The sequence below is a fragment of the Rhincodon typus genome, unplaced genomic scaffold, assembly GCF_021869965.1.
Source record: "Rhincodon typus isolate 14 unplaced genomic scaffold, sRhiTyp1.1 hic_rhity00000459, whole genome shotgun sequence".
Classification (NCBI taxonomy): Eukaryota; Metazoa; Chordata; class Chondrichthyes; order Orectolobiformes; family Rhincodontidae; genus Rhincodon; species Rhincodon typus.
In genome coordinates this window covers 31542-52598 of record NW_025966097.1, presented here as the reverse complement: position 1 = coordinate 52598, position 21057 = coordinate 31542, and the positions used below count along the sequence as shown (strand labels likewise).

The 21057-nt window shown below is 49.2% G+C and overlaps 1 protein-coding gene across 7 annotated transcripts in view; it reads right to left on the bottom strand.

Annotated features, from left to right (window-relative positions):
- Positions 1–364: 364 nt before the first annotated feature.
- LOC125488335 (dehydrogenase/reductase SDR family member 1-like) overlaps positions 365–21057 on the bottom strand; it is a 32352-nt gene continuing 11659 nt past the window's right edge. For 3 of the 7 annotated variants that reach the window (XM_048621316.1, XM_048621319.1, XM_048621318.1), the window contains 8 exons: positions 18332–18493; positions 15937–16080; positions 14654–14733; positions 8993–9125; positions 8050–8193; positions 6705–6774; positions 2111–2191; positions 365–1605 (listed from right to left, as the gene is read on the bottom strand). In XM_048621316.1, the coding sequence (XP_048477273.1) occupies positions 1469–1605; positions 2111–2191; positions 6705–6774; positions 8050–8193; positions 8993–9125; positions 14654–14733; positions 15937–16080; positions 18332–18481 (939 nt within the window). In that variant the 5' untranslated portion in view covers positions 18482–18493 and the 3' untranslated portion in view covers positions 365–1468. Of the gene's footprint in view, positions 1606–2110; positions 2192–6704; positions 6775–8049; positions 8194–8992; positions 9126–14653; positions 14734–15936; positions 16081–18331; positions 18497–19502; positions 19604–21057 lie in introns of those variants that run through there. The other 4 variants (XM_048621317.1, XM_048621315.1, XM_048621320.1 and 1 more) reach the window with 3 other exon arrangements.

Here is a 21057-nt window from a genome sequence, read left to right as displayed (position 1 = left end):
CCGCAAGGGGCGAGAGTGACGCCCAATGGGTCAGGGCTCAGACAGAATGACAGAACGGTCACAGCACGGGAGGAGACCCTTCGGCCCGGCACTGGCTCTCCGAGGGGACAGTTCAGTCGGCATCGCGCTCCTCATGCAGTTCCCGGACAGCCATCTGAACACAGCGAACGACCCACCTTCTTCCACTGCACCTTCAGGCAGTGAACTCCAGACCGGCAACCGCTCGGCTGAAATGCTTTGCTTCTGTCGGTGAAACGGAGATATTCCTGCACACGCCCCCCAGGATGAACATAGGGAATGCGGCGCAGGCCCCCCCACCCCGTACCAGGCAGCTAAGGCAGCAGACCATGCAACTGACCAACAATGCCGGGAGGTTTAAATCCATTTTATTGCAAAGGAAAATCTCACAATGCGCAAGCCAGCTGAGGAAGTAGCTGCGGGGATCAGTTCCCGACCCCAGAGAATATGACCAGGGGTGGGAGCAGGAAAAGTGGTGGCAAGATAGGGAGAAGAGAGAGTTAGCAAACACTGTGAAGAAAAAAAATCAGTTAACGTTTCGGGTCCGGTGACCCTTCCTCATGTCGAAACTCTGATTTATTCTTCACAAGTGCTGCCAGAGATGCTGAGCTTTTCCAGCAACTTCTGCTTTTGTTCCTGATTTACAGCATCCACAGCTCTTTCGGTTTTTATTTAAAGAGTGAGCACTGCTGCCTCAGAATTTAACCCTCAGGAAATTACCCATAGTGCCCAGGGATGTGCGGGTTAGGGTGGGTCAGTCATGGGAAATTACCCATAGTGCCCAGGGATGTGCAGGTTAGGGTGGATTAGCCGTGGGAAATTACCCATAGTGCCCAGGGATGTGCGGGTTAGCCATGGGAAATTACCCATAGTGCCCAGGGATGTGCGGATTAGGGTGGGTTAGCCATGGGGAGTGCAGCGTTACAGGTATACGGTAGGTGGGTGGTCTGGTTTGCTCTTCGGGGGGGGGGCTCGGTGCGGACTCGATGGTCCGAATGGCCTGTTTCCACACGTACGGATGCTATGATTCCACCATGATTTTTGATTCAGGCCGTTGAGTCTGATCGCTCACACAGGTTCAGAAATATTTTAGTGACAGGGGGCTTCCCTATCCCTCACTGTTAGCACCCTCCTTGGTGCAGTGGTGGTCTTGTGTTAAAGTGAAGGGCCCCAAGGAAAACTGGATTGTTCGTGGATTATCAAAGCCGGGGGGGGGGGGGGGCGACAGCGGCTGTTCTATCGCCCTCTTAAGGCATCAGTGACGATGTCGTAAGCTGAGTTGGGCAGGGGTGTGGGGCATAGGGTGGGTGGACCGGCACATTTTCTGAGGCGCCCACCCGACTTAGCCACCCTCCCCCCGCCCCGAGACTGCCAGGAGAGCGCCTGAGCAGGCGCAGTAGGATGGAGGCACGAGGAGTAGCTTGAGGGGAGCGAACAGCGAGGGATGGATTTAGAATTTGCTGCCAGCCAGGGTTAGGACCCACTTGGGGACCTTGATGAATCCAGGGGTGAGAGTAGCAAGCCAGGACAGGCCTGGCAGCTGCTGCAGGAGGAACTTCAGAGATCGATAATCCACCAAAGCACGGCCTGAGGAGGGAGACCGAGATCTGGTCAACACCGGGATCACTGCATCCCTCCCATCCCGCCCGCAAGCTTTACAGCCCCAACCCCCGCCCCACTTCGATCACCCAGTTCACAACCTCCACCCCTGCAATCACTGGCTTCACTTTTACGCTCACACTGACCAGGCCCCTGCCCATCAGACTGAGGTCACCGGCCTAACCTCTCACCGAGATGAAGGAGCAGGCACCCACCCACACTCCCTTTGGATGGAGGTCACCGCACCTCCCCCCCCCCACCCCCTTGGAGAAAGGTTACAGCCCCGACCTCCAATCTTCCTGCTGTCGCTCTTTCCCATCTCTCTCTACCTCTCTGCCCCTTCCCTTCCCACTGTTTCCCTCCTTTCACACCCCTGCCACACGGAGGCTGCCTTGTTGTGACAGAGAGTTATCCTCAACCACTGCTGCAGGCTTTGCCCTCACCCTCTCCAAGACAGACCGTCAAAGAGATCAGATGGCCCCCGACTACTCACCATCCACGTCTCGGAGTCCATACTGTGCGGCCAAGTCGCAGGTCAATAGCACCTTGCCCGATTTCTTCATCAGGTTCTTATCTGATGGAGACAGAGCGGACGAACTGTGAGAGGGCTGAGAGAGAACTGAATCCCTTGCGAGTATGATGAGAGGCTGATGGGATTTCACCAATGTTCTGATCTCTGACAATTAAACAATTCACTGGAGGAGGAAGCTCCACACACATCCCCATCCTCAATGATGGAAGAGCCCAGCACATCAGTGCAAAAGATAAGGCTGAAGCATTTGCAGCGATCTTCAGCCAGAAGAAGTGTTGAGTGCATGATCCATCTCGGCCTCCTCCAGTGGTCCCCAGCAATAGATACCAGTCTTCAGCCAATTTGATTCACTCCACATGATATCAAGAAACGGTTGGAGACACTGGAGACTGCAAAGGCTACGGGCCCTGACAACATTCTGGCAATAGTACTGAAGACTTGTGCTGCAGACCTTGCCGCTCCCTTAGCCAAGCTGTTCCAGTACAGTTACAACACTGGTATCTACCTGACAATGTGGAAAATTGCCCAAGTATGTCCTGAACACAAAAAGCAGGACAAATCCAACTCGGCCAATTACCGCCCCATCAGTCTCCTCTCGACCATCAGTAAAGTGATGGAGGTGTCACCAACAACATTATGAAACAGCTCCTGCTCAGCGATAACTGCTCAATGGCTCCCAGTTTGGGTTCCACCAGGGCCACTCAGCTCCTGGCCTCATTACAATCTTGGTTCAAACATGGACAAAAGAGCTGAATTCCAGAGGTGAGGTGAGTGTGACAGCCCTTGACATCAAGGCTTGTTTTGACCAAGTGTGGCATCAAGGAGCCCTAGCAAAACTGGAATCAATGGCTATCAGGGGGGTTGGAGTCATACCTGACACATAAGAAGATGGTCGTGGTTTTTTAAGGTCAGTCATCTCAGCTCCAGGACATCTCTGCAGGAGTTCTTCAGAGTAGTGTTCTAGGCCCAACCATCTTCAGCTACTTCATCAATAACCTTCGCTCCACCGTAAGGTCAGGAATGGGGATGGTCGCTATGATTGCACCATGTTCAGCACCATTTGCGACTCCTGCAATACTGAAGCAGTCCATGTTCAAATGCAACAAGATCTGGACAATATCCAGGCTTGGGCTGACAAGTGGCAAGTGACATTCGCACCACACAAATGCCAGGCAATGACCATCACCAATAAGAGACAATCTAACCACCGCCCCTTGGCATTCAATAGTGTTACCACCACTGAATCCCCCAAAATCAACATCCTGGAGTTCCCATTGACCAGAAACATAACTGGACTCACCACATAAACACAGTGAGTACAACATCAGGTCAGAGACTGGGAAGATTGTGGCGAATAACTCATCTCCTGACTTCCCTATCCATCAGCTAGAAGACACAAGTCAGGATTGTGGTGAAATGCTCCCCACTGATGAGGACAGCTCCGACAACACTCAAGAAGCTTGATAACATCCAGGACAAAGCAGCCCCTGCTCGATTGGCACCACATCCACAAACATCCCCACCCTCCACCACTGACGCTCAGTAGCAGCAGTGTTGCAAAGTTGGGTAGAGTATTTGATGTTTGTAAACTGATAAGGGGAAAGAGTGCGTGGTCCCTTTAAATGATGATGTGCTTTTTAGGCTTGGGGATTAAAGGAAGTCTGCAGGCAGCAGCAGATGCACAGAGTTACTGAAACTGAAACACGGTATCAAAAGGCGATACTGTTAACAAGCAAAGCAGCATTTTTACCAAGACAACAGTTTTTGAATTTAGCCAATTAATTTAAACCAGGCCCTGCGTACCAAAACCCAATTAAATTTAAACTAGACAGTTTTGACAACCTAGGATTGATCCTATTGTAAGAAATTAATACGTCATCAAGGATATTAAAAAAAGAGGGTATTTGAAAATCTGGGTGAGAGTAATCTGAAGAGAAACTCACTGGGTCTCACAGAAATCTCTAAACTCTCAGAGTAAGCACCTCCTAAATATAGGTACTACTGCACTTTTAGTTAATATTCCTGACAAGAATTTTACAGAGGAAGGTGTTCCTGACTGGAGGACAGCGGAGAACATTCCAGAAGACTTATCCTGACTGTAATTGAGAGACTAAGTTTTAATTTTTAATTATTAATTTGGTTTATATAAGTAGGACTTGTATCTATTGGAACAGAATACCATTAGAATCTTGTTTTATTTGGGAATAGTTAGTAGTTATGGGGGGATTGTTCGGTTCGTTAGTAGTTCTGTTAATTTGTTAACTGTTGGAATTAGATAAATAAATTGTTACTTGTTGATTGTAGAGTGACTGTCAGGAGTTCATTTTATTTCACCTATCCTTTATAACAGATTAGGGAGGTGAGTGGCAGGTTACACCACTTTTCACATTTCCTTTTAACAGATTACGAGGTGAGGCGAGCTTCTCTGCGTGTTTTGGTTTTAATTATCAGAGAGATGATGACCTCTGCGTTGTAACAATACCATCTTCAAGATGCACTGCAGAAATTCACCGAGGCTCCTCAGAGAGCACATTCCAAACCCATGTCCTCTATCACCTAGAAGGACAAGGGATAGCACTTGCATGGGAACACCACCCACTGCACATTTGTCTCCAAGCGACTGCCCATCCTGACTTGGAAATATATCGGCCATTGCTTCAGTGTCGCTGGGTCAGTATCTTGGAATTCCCTCCCTAAGGGAGCATTCAGAGTCCACCTACAGCATGTGGACTGCAGCAGTAGAAGAAGGCAGTTCACTCCCACCTACTCAAGGAGCAACCACAGACGGGTGATAATACTGGGCAGTCAGTGATGCCCACACCTCACAAGTGAACAAACAAGATAACTTGGTCATGGGCATCATGCTAAAGCATGCCCCAAGTTGCAAACAAGACCCGTGAAGAGGTGAGCTTAAGTGGGGTATCAGTGACTGTTGCAGGAGACAGGGAAGGGAACACTCAGCCAGGCACAGGACTCTCCTCTCCTCTGACATGCTACTATCAGAGGCTGGAGCAGTAGACCATTCAACCTGTCCAGTCTACCCCGCCATTTGTTACAATCCTGGCTAATCTTGGGGACTTTCGCTCCACTTTCCTATTTGCTCCCTGCGTCCCTCAATTCTCTAAGAGATTGCTAATCTATTGATCCTGGACTTCAACGATGGAGCATCCCCCAGCTCTCTAGGGTAGGGAATTCCAGACTTTCACAAACCTCCAAGGAAGATATTTATCCTTAGCTCAGTCTGAGACAGCCCACATACCCAAAAACTTGAACAATTTGTTAAAATCAATCTCTTCTTTGTGAAACAACGTTGACTTTGTTTGTAAAGTAATTTCCTAGATGCATTAATAGATTCAAACACTTTGCTGATGACTGATGTCAGGCTAACTGGCTGGTAAATCTGTTTTCTTGCTCCCTCCATTCTCAAATATGATGCTATATCTGTAACCTTCCAATCCACTGCGGCTACTCCAGAGTCTGGTGAAGTTTAGAAAATTATAGCCAGTGCCTTTATAGTCTCAGACCTATTTATTTAGGATCCTAGGATGGAGACCATCAGGTCCATGGGATATTGCAGAACTTTAATCCCTTCAGTTTCTTGAGAACTTTGGCTGTACTGATCTACATTATCTCAATTTTCTAAGTCTTATGAGTTGGCTGGTTACTGTCTCTTTCTGGTGTGTAACTTGTGTCTTCTACTGTGAAGAGACATTTGCTCAACGTTTCTGTCATTCCCTTACTCCCCGTAATAATTTCGCTAGACTCTGCCTCCAATGGACCAAAGCTTACTTTAGCTACTCTCCTCCTTTTAATATGCTTGAAGGAGTTCTTACAATCTGTATTTACATTCAAGAGTAGTTTACTGTCATTCCATTACCATTTTCATCAACATTCTGGTAGTCCTTCTTGTTAATTCTTAAAGCACTCCTAAAACCCCTGACTTGCTGCTCCTCTCCAGTAATACTATAAGCCTCTTCTATTAATCTATTACTATCTTTAGCTTCCTGAGTAAGCCACAGATGGATCTTACTTGCTGATTTTTTGTTTCTCAACGGAGCACATTTTTGTTGAACATTTGAAATGCTTGCTGCTGTTTATTTTGTCTATTTACCCAGCAGGCCTTAGCCACCTCTCCTCTGTTACCCTCTGTAATTGACTTCTTACTCCATACAAATCCGGTGTCACGGCCAAGGAGCAGTAAATCCTCTCTCGCTCTCAGGTCCTGAGCCGTGCTGAAACCAGATGGCACACTTCATACCTTCAGTGGACGTGGAACGAAGCAGAGCTCGAAAATTGTAGCTATTCGGCAGTCAAGTGTTAAACCCGCCCTCACACAGAGTGTGAGAACCGGGCAGGTTCGAATTATAGCCATCAGAAATGAGGACTAAGATTGTGTGCTGATGCCAGAGTTTCAAACAGACGTCTCTCACTAGCACAGCACCTATCCTAAGTATCAATTTACCCCTTTCAGCAATAAACCCCAAACTCCCCTCAAGAGTACAGATGAGGATCTAATTGGATCACGGACATCCCACGCGATGAAGGATTTACAGACCTGTCGCCAGAGCCACGATGCACTTGCCGCTCATCTCAGGGGTCTCACCGTTGGCAAACATTTCCACCGTCTGAAACCAGACAAGACAGAGGTTTCAGCTATCACCCTCTTAATGGTTAACCATGTCACATCCAAATGGGATAACATCAGGAAGCTGAAGACTAGGGATCCACATCAATTACCCTCTCGTTCTGTCCAACTCCCTCCTTCCCTCACTCTGCACTGTCTCCCACACTCTTATCTTCAGCCTGCATTCTTTTCCCCTTACTCCTTTCCTACTGTGCCCAACTCTATCTCCTCCCCTTACGCTGCATGTTCTCTCCCCACCTCCTCCCCTCACTCTGCTCTCTCTCCCCATCTCCTTCTCTCACTGGGTCAGAATCCTGGAATTCCCTCCCTAAGGGCATTGTGGGTCTACCTACGGTACTCGGACTGCAGCGGGTAAAGTGGACAGTTCACTCCTACTTTCTCAAGGGGATAATGAAGGACAGGCAACAAGTGCAGGTCTATCCAGTGACCTGCATATCCCATACATGAATTTTAAAAAACCTTGACAATTCTCCCTCAGCATGTCCTCTCTCTCTCTCCCTTTCACCCACATAATCTCTCTCCTGTTCCTGTGTAACAGGTTTAAAGGCGGCTGAATGGCCTCCTCCTGTTCCTGTATGACAGGTTCGGGAGCTGCTGAATATCCTCTAAACCTGACATCCAATGCTCTGAGCGGCTCGTAAGGAGCTCCATCCCAAGCTGACCAATCAGTTGGCCTCAGTATCATAGCCCTGCTATGGGAGCTGGCCCACCCACTCCCTTCCTGCTTCCCTGTTGAAGACCTGGTACTTCCTCATTACAGGATGTCACCTAGCATGGAGAAACTGAGCTATAAAGAGAGACTAGACAGACTAGGATTGTTTTCTTTAGAGCACAGAGGACTGATGGGGGGACATGACTGAGGTGTATAATATTATGAGGGGGATGGACAGGATGAACAGTGAGTAGCTGTTCAGGGGTCAGTCACAAGAGGGCGTAGTTTTAGGGTAAGGGGCAGGAGATTGAGAGGGGATTTAGGAAAAATACCTTTTTATTCAGTGGGAATCTGGAATGCACTGCCTGGGAAGGGAGTGGAAGCCAGAAGCCATACAAACTGTAAAAAATACTGGATGAGCATTTCAAATATTGCAACATTCAAGGATGTGGGACAAGGGCAGGAAATTGGGAATAGTGCACTTTAGGTGGTAATTATGTGGGTACAGACTCGATGGGCTGAAGGGCCTTTTCTGCACTGTATGAATTTATGAATCATTCCTCCTCATGCCTCTGGAGTTCATACTCTCGCTGTCTCACTCACTTTCTGTTCTCCTTTGGTCTTGGCAGTCCGGTTGATGATCAAATCGGTTACGGTTTCAGTTCGTACTGCCCCAGGCCACAGAGATATGTACGACACACCATGTCTCCGCAACTCTTCAGCACAGTCTGCTGCCATTCGATCACACTGAGGACAACAGAGAGAAAGAGGGTGTGTGAGAGAGAGCAAGACAGACTGCTGGGGCAGAAAAAGAGAGAGAGAGAATGAGAATGTGAGATAGAGAGAGTAAGACAGAAACAGAGAGGGAGAATGATTGTGTGATAGAGCGACAGAAGACAGAGAGAGAATGAGAAAGAGTCAGACTGATAGAGAGGAAGACACACATAGAGACATATAGCAAGACACAGATAGTAACAGATAGAGGCATATTAAGAGAGAGAACGAGAGAAAGGGATAGTGTGAGACTGATAGAGAGAGTGAGACAGATACAGACATAGAGAATGAGAGAAAGAGTCTGTGTGAAAGAGTGAGACAGAAAGAGAGAGTGTTTGAGATATTGACAGAATGAGTGTGTGTGAGATAGACAAGGACAGAGACAGATGCAAAAACAGAAACAGACACATCACGAGGATAACAGAGAGAGGAGAGAGAGACGGGGGTGAGAAAGACAGACAGAGAGAAATGAGAAAAGAAAGAGAAAGGGGGAGAGAAAGGGAGAAAGAAGAAACAGAAAAAGGAAGAGAAAGTGAGAGCAAAAGAGACAGACAAAGAGTATGGGGGACAGAGAGAGTGAAATAGAGGGAGAGAGAAAAGCACAGAGAGAGAGAAAGTGTGAGAGATGACGGGGCAGGGGGAAGAAAGATAGTGGTAGAGACAGTGAGAGAGAGAGACAGGCAAGTTTGAGAGACTAGAGATCTGGATTCAATACAACTGTCAGAAAGTGACTAAATAACCCTTCGGCCCCTCACTCTGCCCATCTACTCACCGCGGCCTTGCCAACTCCGTACGCCACATTGAACATGTAGCGCAGGCCCCCCATCGAGGAGATGATCACAATCAGTCCCCGCTTTGCCTCGACCATCATCTGAGCTGCATACACAGAGCAGATGTAGTGGCCCCTGCAGGAGAAAGCAGGGAAGGTTGGTCAACCCTTTGGGCTCTTTGCCCCTGCTCATCCATCCCCAAAACGGCCCCCTCCAGCTCCAATCTGGCACGGCACGTTGACTCGAGGCCAAGCTACCTCAGGCCTGTCAGGTGGGGCCATTTTAGTTTGGGATTATGGTCGGCATGGACTGGTTGGACCGAAGGGTCTGTTGCCGTGTTGGTATGACTCTACCACCACCCAGATGGGGCGAGCGTTAGATCATGAAGTGGGGCAAGCAGATGACCTGAATTACACACAAATGCCGCTGCCTGGGGCTGGATTTGACCCTGGGTGTCCCAGACGGTGAAAGTTCAGTGTCTGACTCACTGCCACATCCCCTTGTACCTGGACCAAGTGCTCACCACTGGGAGGGGAGAACTTTGCGACAATTTCACAGGTTTAAACAGGCAGGAGAAGCAGACACATCCTTTCCTTTTAAGAAAAATAGAAAACAGGAAACATTAATCTGAATGAGGCCATGACTGTCCAGGCCAGCATTCATTGCCCATCACTGTTGATAGAGGGAGAGGAGAGAGAGAGAGGAGATGGTGAAGTTGCACACAGCGAACGGCAGAGGGAGTGTTGGTAAAGGAGAGAAGTCACATAGGCATTAACGTTAAAAGCGAAACACTGTGGAGGCTGGAAATCTCAAACAAACAGAGAATGCTGGAGAAACTCCACAAGTTTGGCAGCATCTGTAGATGCTGTAAATGGCAAAAATATACTTTATTCACAAAATAATAATCTTTATGCACATATACAAGGTACTAAAACTGCTCTGTTCAGTCTTTGCAGACAGGGAGAAAAGAATTGGAATTTGATATTTCTCAAGGTCTGCCTGCAGTTGCAAACAAAGGCATTTTGTACTCAGTTTACATACATTGTGATGCAATGACAGGTTTGAGAACTGAACAGACCCTAGTTTTATCTTGGACTTTGGCAGAAAGACATCAGAACTGATGAAGGGTCCTGACCTAAAACATTGACTTTCCTGTCCCTCTGATGCTGCCTGACCTGCTGTGCCCCTCCAGCTCCACACTATGTTGTCTCTGGCTCCAGCATCGGCAGCTCTTACTATCTCCGAGACCTCAGAGAGTGATCTTTCCCCACTGTGTCTTGGTGGCAAGCTGTCCCAAGCTTTAGTGCATCCCTCAGCACACAGTCCTGGACCTTGGAATGTGCCAGTCTGCAACACTTGTTTGGGGTTTACTCCTTGGTCTGGAAGACCAACAGGTTTCGGGCAGGCCAGAGAGTGTCCTTCACCGAGTTGACTGACCTCCAGGTGCAGTTGGTGTCTGATCAGCGTGCATCTGGGGAACAGCCCTTAGACCACAGAGTCCTGCATCATAAAGCTGCTCAGGACAAACCCCAACAAAAAAAAACACTGCATTTCTCTCTCCAGACTCTCATTGCAAAAATCACATTCCAGCAGGAAATGTATGACAGTCCATACCCACCCCTCCATACCCGCATCAAGGGCAGTGTGTGGTGGCGCACAGAGATCAGGTGGTCACGAGGGATCTGACAGGCAGTGTCCTTCTCACCACCAGCCAAGCGATGTCTTGGTGTTTGCTGGAAAAGTCCTGGCGATTAGGCGTTCTGCCAAATGACTTTGACAGTCTGTACAGGGAACAACCCAACAAGATCCGCACTGTCCTTTTCCCACAGGGTCTCAAGTCACTGACCAAGGTGCTGCTGACCAAAACCTGATGGACTTGTGGTCAAAGGTGTTTCCCTTTGGAAACTCTACCAGAGGGACAGCTGATGTGGAGGAGTCAAAATGCTTTCGGGTCTGGTCGGCCTCGTCTTCATAACTGAAAGGGTCTGTGAAAATAGTAATGCTTGTCAAAAGTGGAGAGAACAGATGATGTAGACACCCATCGCAAAAGATAATGAATATTGTTAATGGGAGTGAAAGAGTAAAGGAAATGTATAATAGCTCTAAATTAAGGTGTAAAAAGAAGAGAGTGGGTCCTTTCTATTGAGGGCACAAGAAAGGACACCAACAAGACAAGAGTGTGTGTGTAGTGTGACACGGACCAGACCAAACCCCCTCAAAATATTCAGAATATAGCCTAGACCCTAACTTTTTCTTATTTTAAAGTTAAGTGCCAGGCAGTCCAGACGCAATTCGATTGGTCAAACTACCATTCAAGAAGCAAAACTCACTTTATTCATACACTACAGTTAAAATACAACGAATGAAAGAAGAAATTGGAATAACAACTAAATAGCAACTGTTCTAATACCGTAACATTCCATAAACATACCCTTGGCAAAAGGCAAATTCAGTAAAATAGATCGCCTCATGTGCAATTCTGCAGTCCACTAGGGAAAAAAAAAACATCAAGAGAAAACTCAGAGAGAGAGAGAGTAGCAGGGCGAGTTGTACTGACACTTCCAAACCCAGTTTCAAGACCCCAGGAGCTGCTACTGAAAAATTAAAACCAAAAGTCCTGGTTCTGAGAGATCTTGACCGCATCCATTCACACTGCTTCTATTGTTCCAACTTTTAAAAAAATACCCAAGGCCTCACAAGAGGTTTACTCAAATAGCTCTGAGCAGACCGCTCATCACCTCTTTCATCCTGTCTTCACAAAAAAAAAACACGGAACAAAACACAGCTCTTAAAGCTCCTTAAGTGGTTGGGGGAGTCAGGGGATATAAGAAAACTGGAGAACATACGTGCAGTCAGGCTCTCGAGTTCTAGAATTCAATACGGAGACCTCCATGCTGTAAAAGTGCCTCTGAGGAAAACGAGGTGCTGTTCCTCGAGTTTATGTTGTGTTTCATTGGAACACAGTCAAGTGTAAATGGTAGGTCCGATTGGAGAGGAACGCGTCTACACTGATGACAGCAAAATCAACAGGACACAAGCCAACAAGTCACAAACAAGACAGATCTGGAGGAGGGGACAGTGTCATTAAAATGGAGGATTTTGAGATTGCTAACCTCGTTGTCGAGTCCCAAAGGCTGTGAAGTGCTTTAACAGAAAAGAGCTCGGGGGTAACAATACACAATATAGCATCACATACAGTCTTAATCATACATCACAGAAACAAACCCTTTGGTCCAACTAATCCATGCTGACCATGTTCTCAAACTAAACTAGTCCCACCTGCCTGCTCCCATATCCCTCCAAACCTTTCCTATCCATGTACTTATCCAAATGTCTTTCAAATGTTGTAACCGTATCCACATCCACCACTTCTTCAGGACTTCATTCCACACCTGAACCACTCTCTGTGTAAAAAAACGTTGCACCTCGTGTCCCTTTTGAATCTTTTTTCTCTCACCTTAAAGATATGATTCCCAGTTTTGAACTCCCCCACCCTAGGGAAAAGACCCTTGTCATTCACCTTATCTACGGCCCCCGTGATTTTATAAACCTCTATAAGGCCACCCCTCAACCTCGAATGCTCCAGTGAAGAAAGTCCCAGGCTATTTTTATAACTCAAACCCTCCATTCCCAGCAACATCCTGGTAAATCTTTTCTGAGCCCCCTCCAATTTAATAATATATTTCCTATAACAGGACTTTATGTGTAATGTCATGCCTAAGTGTAGAACTGCGCTCGTGCAGCGAAGGGTACACAATTTCAAATTGGGGTTCGGTGGTGGGTGGAGGGGATGCCTGAAGGAGTGGGGTGGGGGAGCTGATAGTACCAGAGTGGAAATGGCAAATGGCCCAGGAGCAGAACAGGAGGGGGCTAGAGGAAGGACTCAAGCCGTGGAAATCCCTCTCCCCTCCCCTTATCTCCCTTTTGCACCCTGCCTGGATCTCTCCACACCCCATTTCCTACGTTCCAATGCCATCCATCCAGGTCCTGATGTTTCCCGCTCCCTTCTCAGCTCTTCCCATCTCTCCACAGCACCCAACCTTTCGCAGCCTGTCTCACTACCACCATCACCCCCTCCCCTTGAAACCTGTGCACATGTGATTTACAGTGGCACACAGAGTGTAGGCACGTATCAGCGAACGCAGCACACTGTGGATTTTGGGCATCGGACAGGGTAGGGGAATACAGGGAAGAACTGTTTTTACCCAGTGAATGGCCTGGTCTGAGCTGCCTGCACCACATGGATTGCAGCAGTTCGGGAAAGCAGACCACCTCCACTTTCTCAAGGTGGGGGTAACGAATGCTGGTCTAGCCAGCTATGACCTCCTGACCTCCCACCCACCCACACATCACCCTGTGAAGGGATTTTAAAAATTTGTATTGACAGGGAGAAAACCCCGCATTTCATCCAAATCTCAGCTGCCCAGGTCCCAACTAGCAGCAATTCCCGGGATATTGCCAAACAAAATGCGACATCAAGAAACATAAGGAGATATTTGGGTAAGAAGGTAAAGCCACTGTGAAAGAGACAGGTACCACTTTTAAAAAATTCATTCATGTCACTGGCAAGGTCCAGCAATTGTTGCCTGTCCCTAGTTGCCACACACCCCCCACCATTTAGAAAGTGGGGGTGAGCTGCCCCCTTGAACCGCTGCAGTCCCATGTGCTGTATGGTAGACCCACAATGTCCCTCTCAGGGAGGGAATTCCAGGATTCTGACCCAGTCACGCTGAATGAACGGCCGATATATTTCCAAGTTGGGATGGGAAGTGGGCTCGGAGGGGTGGACTCGCAGGGGGCTGGTGTTCCCATGTATCTGCTGCCTCCCCCTTGTCCTTCTAGATGGTAGAGGGGTGCAAGTTTGGAAGGGGCTGCCTGAGGAGCCTCGGTGAGTCTCTGCAGGGCATCTTGTAGATGGTACACACTGCTGTGACTGTGCCTGAGCAGTGGGGGGAGCGGGTGTTTGTGGATGTGGTGCCAATCGAGCGGTGGGGGCTGCTTTGTCCCTGGATGGTGTCCAGCTTCTCGAGCGTTGTCGGAGCTGCCCCCATCCAGGGCAAGTGGGGGGTATCCCACCACACTCCTGACTTGTGACGGGAGACAGGAGTTATTTGCTACAGGATTCACAGCCTCTGACCTGCTCTTGTGGCCACTGTGTTTATATGGGGCTGTCTAGGACAATTTCTGGTCAATGGTAACCCCCAGGAATGTAGATAGTGGGGGGATTCAGCAAAGGCAATGCCATTCAATGTCAAAGACATCTTAAAAGGGCAGTGAATTAAAACACGGATTGTGTATTAAAACAGTGTATTGGTCTAGGGAGGGCTGAGAAGCTGCAGAGATTTACTGAAGTGGGAAGTTAGGGATGGGGGTGGGGGAGGGGGGGGGGGGGATCATGGCCTCGGAAGGATTTGACAATGAGAGCGAGATTTCCTCTTTAAAAATTGAGACGCACAAGGGCCTGAGAGACGTGGATCAGTGAGCATGTAGATGGGATGGTGAGGATGTGCACAAGCAGGCAGAATCGGTTCCTCACCCAGATCAGGACACACAAATCTGGAAACCCAGGGCATGAATACAGTGATCGAATGGATGCACTTCACACGATAGGTTGAGCTGGGAAAGACAGAACGGACCATCAACAGCTTCCTTGACACACTCACCGCAGCCCAACATTATTAATATCGTCCCAGAAAGAGGCTGGCATCTCCCAGAACTTTTTACCCTGGCTGTTGAGTATCGCCTATGAAAACAATATAAAAGATTAATCCAGTCAAACGAGGCTACATCTCCATATCCGCCATGTCCCCAAACGGCCAATGTCTACTTTTAAGGTTCTGTTCCCTTGTTCGGGATGCCAAGTGTACGCTACCCCCCTGCCCAAGCCTTGGTGACCTCCCAGACACAGCTATTCCAAGACTTTGGTGCACACCATCCTTCACAAACTGGAGTCAGTCTGAGAGTTTGCTGCCTGTTTCTTAACTCACATCACGTTCTGTTTCCTTATCGAACTTCCATGCTCACTGCCTTACGATAGGACCTGGTTAAGCAGAATGTGGATGTTAAAATTCTCATCCCTGTTTTCAATGTCCTCTACATCCTCAGTCACCCACCCCCCACCCTCTCCATTTTCTCCACAGGCTTCATGAGGCACCCAGGTCTCTTGGACTGCCCAGATTTTCATCAGTCTACCAGTTCTGGCCTTTACTTGTGTGTGTGCCAAAACCCAACATTCCCTCCACCTTTCTACCTTGCCTTCTTCTGATAAGATGTCCCTTGAAAACTACCACTGAAAACCAAGTTATTGGTCACCTGTCCTAACATGTGGCTCAGCGTCAAGTTTGGATTAGTAACAGAATCAGTGGATAGTTGTGACGTAACAGATGCTGTAGAAACAGAAGGTATTGCTGTTGTTGTGAACATGACATGTTATCAGTCTCAGCAGCAGAATAATTCAGCCTGCACTACACAGGGGAAAGGTGTGGGGGTATGTCTTTTAATAGGGGAGGAGTTGTATTGATTGGAAGAGTGATGTGGAGTACTTCAATGAGGGAGGGGGTTGGGCAAGTATTTCGAATGGGGGAGGCAATGTTTGGGGGCGAGAGTTTTGATGGGACAGCATGTTTTGATTTGGGGGGGCATATTTCGATGGAGGGAGGACATGTTTCAATGCGACAGCGTGTTTCAATGGAGGGGGCAAGTATTTCGATGGGATTGGAGGGGTGGGGGGAGTGTTTCAATGGGATTGGGGTTGGGGTCGGGGTCAGAGTTTTGATGGGATTTGGTGGTTGGGGGTAGAGTTTTGATGGGATTGGGGGGGGGGGGGACAGTGTTTTGATGGTGGGGTTGGGGGGAGTGTTTGGATGAGATTGGAGGGGTGAGGTGTGTGTTTCGATGGACAGATGTATGCTTCGGCAGGGTGTGGGGTGTGTTCGTACACATTTACCTGGACTCCTCCATATGCATTGTTGACCAGCACATCCAGGCGCCCACCTTGCTCCTGCTTGACCTGGCTGAAAAGCGAGCAGACCTGCTCCTCGCTGGAAGAGTCACACACCACAGGGACACATCTGCCTCCCCGCCCCTCCACCTGGAAAAGGAAGACATTCATGAACATGAGGGGCCCTGCCCCCATCCACGCCCAAGACCCTGCCATCTCTCTGGAGCTTCCTTTACCTTCCCACCAACACACCTGGTTTTTGAGGTGGGGGGTGTCTACCATCCCTCCCTCAATTGACAGTCAGCTAATACCCGATGCAAAGGAGATGTGGCAGGAGTGGATCAAAGTCAGGAGGGGTCTAGATCGAATATGGAAGGAACAACTGTTTTCATTACTGGAAGGAGAGAAAAAGAGCCCCCACCTCTTCAGGTGGAGGCAGGTTTATTCGAGGCTTTAATTCCCCATCATCAGTATCTGAGGAGGATGGGGTTAACATTGACCAGAAATTGAATCAGACATACCAGGTAAAGACAGTGGCTACAAGAGCAGGTCAGAGGCTGGGAATCCTGCAGCAAGCCACTCACCTCGTCTACCCCCGGCTAAAGCCTGTCCCACCATCAACATGGCACAATTCAGGAGTGTGATGGAATACTCCCCTCTTGCCCTGGATGGGGGCAGCTCCAACAACACTCGAAAAGCTCAAGACCATTCAAGGACAAAGGAGCCCTCCACTTGTTTGGTACCACATCCACAAATATCCACTTCTTCCACCACCGGTGCTCAGCAGCAGCATTGCAAACACTCACCAAGGCTCCTTAGACAGCACCTGACACCCCTCTACCATCTAGAAGGACCTGAGGGGCGGGGGCGGTGGGGTGGGGTGGTGGTGGTGCCAGTAGATACATGAGAACACCAACCCAACACCAACTTGGAAATATATCGGCCGTTCCTTCACTGTGGTTGGGTCCGAATCCTGGAATTCCCTCCCTAAGGGCATTGTGGGGCTAACCTACAGCACGTGGGACTGCAGCAGTTCAAGAAGGCAGCTCACCACCGCCCCACCTTCTCAAGGGGGGCAACTAGGGATGGGGAATAAACACTGGACCCCAGGCTATCAGCACCCACATCCCATGGATTTAAAAACTCAACAGGACTCCTCTACACTGGGGAAATGAAGCGCAGACCAGGTGAGAACTTTGCAGACAGAACAGAACCTGAGCTTCCAGTTGCTTGCCACTTCAACACACCCACCTGTGTTGCTGACATTTGTGTCTCAGATATGCTGCAGTGCTCCAGCCAAGCTCAGTGCAAGCTGGAAGAATAGCACCTGATTTTCTGCTTGGGAACCCTGCAGCCTTCTGGACTAAATATTGAGTTCAACAATTTGAGCACCAGCCCTCCCCCTCCCACCCTCACACATCAGGCCTTGTCATTACACAAGCTGTTACCACACACTATCCATTGTCAGCCACTTATTGTCTCCATTGGCAGCTATTCATCCCCCCGACTGATCTTTAATCACTCCTTTGTCTGTTCAACTGTTTTTCTCTCTCTCTCTTCGGGCTCTATCTCCAGCTATCATTTACTCTCCCCTCATCTTCTGTATACAAGCATGGGTGGCACAGTGGCTAGCCCTGCTGCCTCGTAGCACCAGGGATCTGGTTTTGATTCCAGCCTTGAGTGACTGTGTAGAGTTTGCACAAATCTCTCCGTGTCTGTGTGGGTTACCTCCCACAGTCCAAAGATGTTAGAGTGGACTGGCCATGCTAAATTGCCCCATAGTGTCCAGGGGTGTGCAGGTTAGGTGGGTTAGCCATGGGAAATGCAAGGTTACAGGGACAGGGTAGGGGGAGGGGTTTGGGTGGGATGCTCTTTGGAGGGTCTGTGTGGACTCGATGGGCCGAAAGGCCTGCTTCCACACAGAAGGGATTCTATGAATTTCCTAGCTACTGTCAGTCCTGAAGAAGGGCCTCCGGACCTGTAATGTTAACTCTGATTTCTCTCCACACAGATGCTGCCAGACCTGCTGAGCTTTTCCAGCAATTCCTGTTTCCATTTCAACAGGGAATTAGACAGTTACCTGAAAAGGAAAGATACGTGGGGATATAGGGAGGAGGTTGACAGTAGTGGGGGAGAACAGACAGAGAAAACCGTGTGAATTATTCACATGGAAACACATCACAGTCACAACCAGCCAAATGGCCTTCCTCCACTCCAGCTGTGCTGCTGCTTATGGGATCCTGCTGTGCCTAAACCAGGTTCCCATGTTTTCTCACATCACATCGCGTGCCTCAAAAGTAGTTTCTCTGGCAGAGAAGCACATTAACTCTATTCTTCTCTGTCACCAACATGCAGCACAACCCTGTGCCATCACCCCTCCTCCCCCCAAGGGGATCCTTACCTCTTTCGCTGTCGTCTGCAGCGTGTCCATGTTGCGCCCGGTGATGTAGACAGTGGCTCCGGCCTCTGCCAGCTGCAGCGCGATGCCCTTGCCAATACCCCGGGAGGCTCCAGTCACGATGCATACGTTGCCGAGCAGGGCGCAGGCCATGTCTGCGAGGGGCTGCTGGGTTGAAAGTAGATCCTCATTCAGCGTCTGACCCGCTACAGTGCCCTCCCTGACTCGCAGCTCCCCCAATTTCCTCTACAGTATAATCCAACATTTAAATGCAATTCACCTCCCTGCCCCGACTTCATTTCCTTTGCTGTCCAACAATACCCACCAATTTGGTTCTGTCAATCTCTCTACCCCATGACTTCCTCACTTTAACCGGGTTTGGAACTGTCCATCATTCTCCACCTTCCCCTGCCCCCCACCCCACCACCTCCAGTTTGCTACATAGGGGTGATGGCCTAGTGGTACTATCGCTGGATTGTTAATCCAGAGACCCCAGTAATGTACTGGGGACGCGGGTTTGAATCCCACCATGGCAATGGTGGAAATTGAATTCAACAAAAAAAAAAATCTAACGATGACCGTAAATCTATCGTCCGCTGTTGGAAAAACCCCATCTGGTTCACTAAATGCCCTTTAGGGAAGGAAACTGCCATCCTTACCTGGTCTGGTCCACATGTGACTCCAGACCCACAGCGATGTGGCTGACTCTTAACTGCCCTCTGGGCAACTAGGGATGGGCAATAAATGCTGGCCTGGCCAGCGTTGCCCTCACCCCATGAATGAGTAAAAAAATGTTCATCATCACCTTCCCTTCCCTTCCTCCCAGCATCAACTGGTTCAGTACATTCCTCTCCTTCCCTCCCTCCACATGTGAACCAGTTTGGTACAGTCCGTACTTTTCCCATTGCGCCTCCCCCAACCCCCCCCACACTTCACCCATATTCCTATCTTGGGCTGTGGGTGCAAATTGTGTGTGGTCCATTCCCCCAAAGTCACTTTCTCTCCTCTCTCTCACACACACACCCCTTGTTGGTTTTGCTACAATTGCTCTGACCTGTCCACCTCGAATAGTTCCAGTCTGGGCTCCTGCCCATGAGTCTAATTCCTCCCATGTCTCCCACCTCCCATTGAAACCTTGAATCCTATTTTGCCACCCAAAAACCACACAGCATACCTCCACCGATCAGGGGCCTACCGAACCCCTCCCTTTATTGGTTTGCACTTTTCACAGACGCACACTGCATCCCCCACAACCCAGAGCTGACAAGGCCTTCGGGTTGAGCAATCTGGACTTCAGCCCCTGCTGCAATATCTCACTTCCTCAGACATACAGCCTACTTCCATATGCATGGCAAAAGAGGTTTCTGCCAGCTGCGCTCATACGGCGCCTTAGAAAACCTAACTGTGAGCCCTTCAAGAGGCAAGCATTAAAAGACGACACCAAAACGCCAAGGTATGTACAAGGGCCGGCAGCCAAAAGGTTTGGTCGAGGAGATGGGTTTCCCAGCGCTTCTTAAAGAAGGAAAGCAAGATAGGAGGGTGGAAAGATTCAGGTTTACGTTTCCAGAGCCTGGGAGCGGGGCAGCCGGAGAGTGACTAAAATAAGAGCTGCCTGAGAAGCCAGAATGTGAGGCGGGCCTGGATCTCAGAGTCATGGGGACTGGAGATGATGACAGAAATAGGGAGTAGTGTGGCGACAGAGGAAGATGGGGGAGTTATCACGGCACACGGGGCGCGAGCTGCAGTGGGATGTCCGTGTCCTGCCTGCACCGAGTGGGGCTCAGGACCAGGGACGGTCTGAGACAAACAGTTCCTCTGTGACCCCCTTCTTAGTGTGACTTCCTGAACGGCAAACCAAACCATTTAGGTTTAGCGAACACTCCTAGCAGCAAGTCTAAGCGAGCCCGGGATGTTTGAGTGCCAAACTGGTGCAGTCTGAGCCTTGCGAGTGTATTCATTCATTGGTGGTCCCTCGCAGACAAGGATGACTCTCTCCTACTCTCAGGGTGAGCCTGTAAGTGACTGTACAGACCGATGCGGCTACTGAAGGCTCTGATACACTTGGGGTAGTAGGTGGTTGCGGGAAGGGTTGGGGGGCCGTTGGGGTGGCAGTGTGCTCCTTTCGCTGTTTTTGCCTGGCTTCCGATTTTCTCGACAGTGCGTCTTGAGGGACTTGACGCCTTCCCGGACGCTGCTGGGCCAGGGATTGCCAGGTGTCTGTGGGAATGCCGCACTTTCCCAGCGAGACATTGAGGGTATCGCTGAAGCGCTTCCTCTACCCACCTGGGGCTCGCCTGCTGTTTCAGAGCTGGGAGTAGAGCATCTGATTGAGGAGTCTCGTGTCAGTCATGCCTTGCAAATGTAACTAAGCCACCGACTGATTAAGAGATACAGGAGAAAAACACAGGGTCACACGCAGCTAAGCCAGGAGGTTGAGTGTCTGCTTCAAACATCCCTGTGTTACTGCTCCAAATATCCCTGTGTTACTACTCCTGTATGCCCGTTGTACAGGTTTCCTCACCCCAGGAGAGCAACTCTGCTTCACAGGTCCCAGCAACTAGATCAAGGAAGAGGGGGAGGTGGGGGGACATGGGGCAGGGGGTTGCTTAGCCTCTGAGTAAGTGGGCTCAGGAAAAGAAACAGAGTTATGTTTGCGGAAGAGGAAATGCACTGTGAAGAGGGGACAGGAGAGACAGCAGGGCCAACCACTGCATTTTCTCTCAGCTATG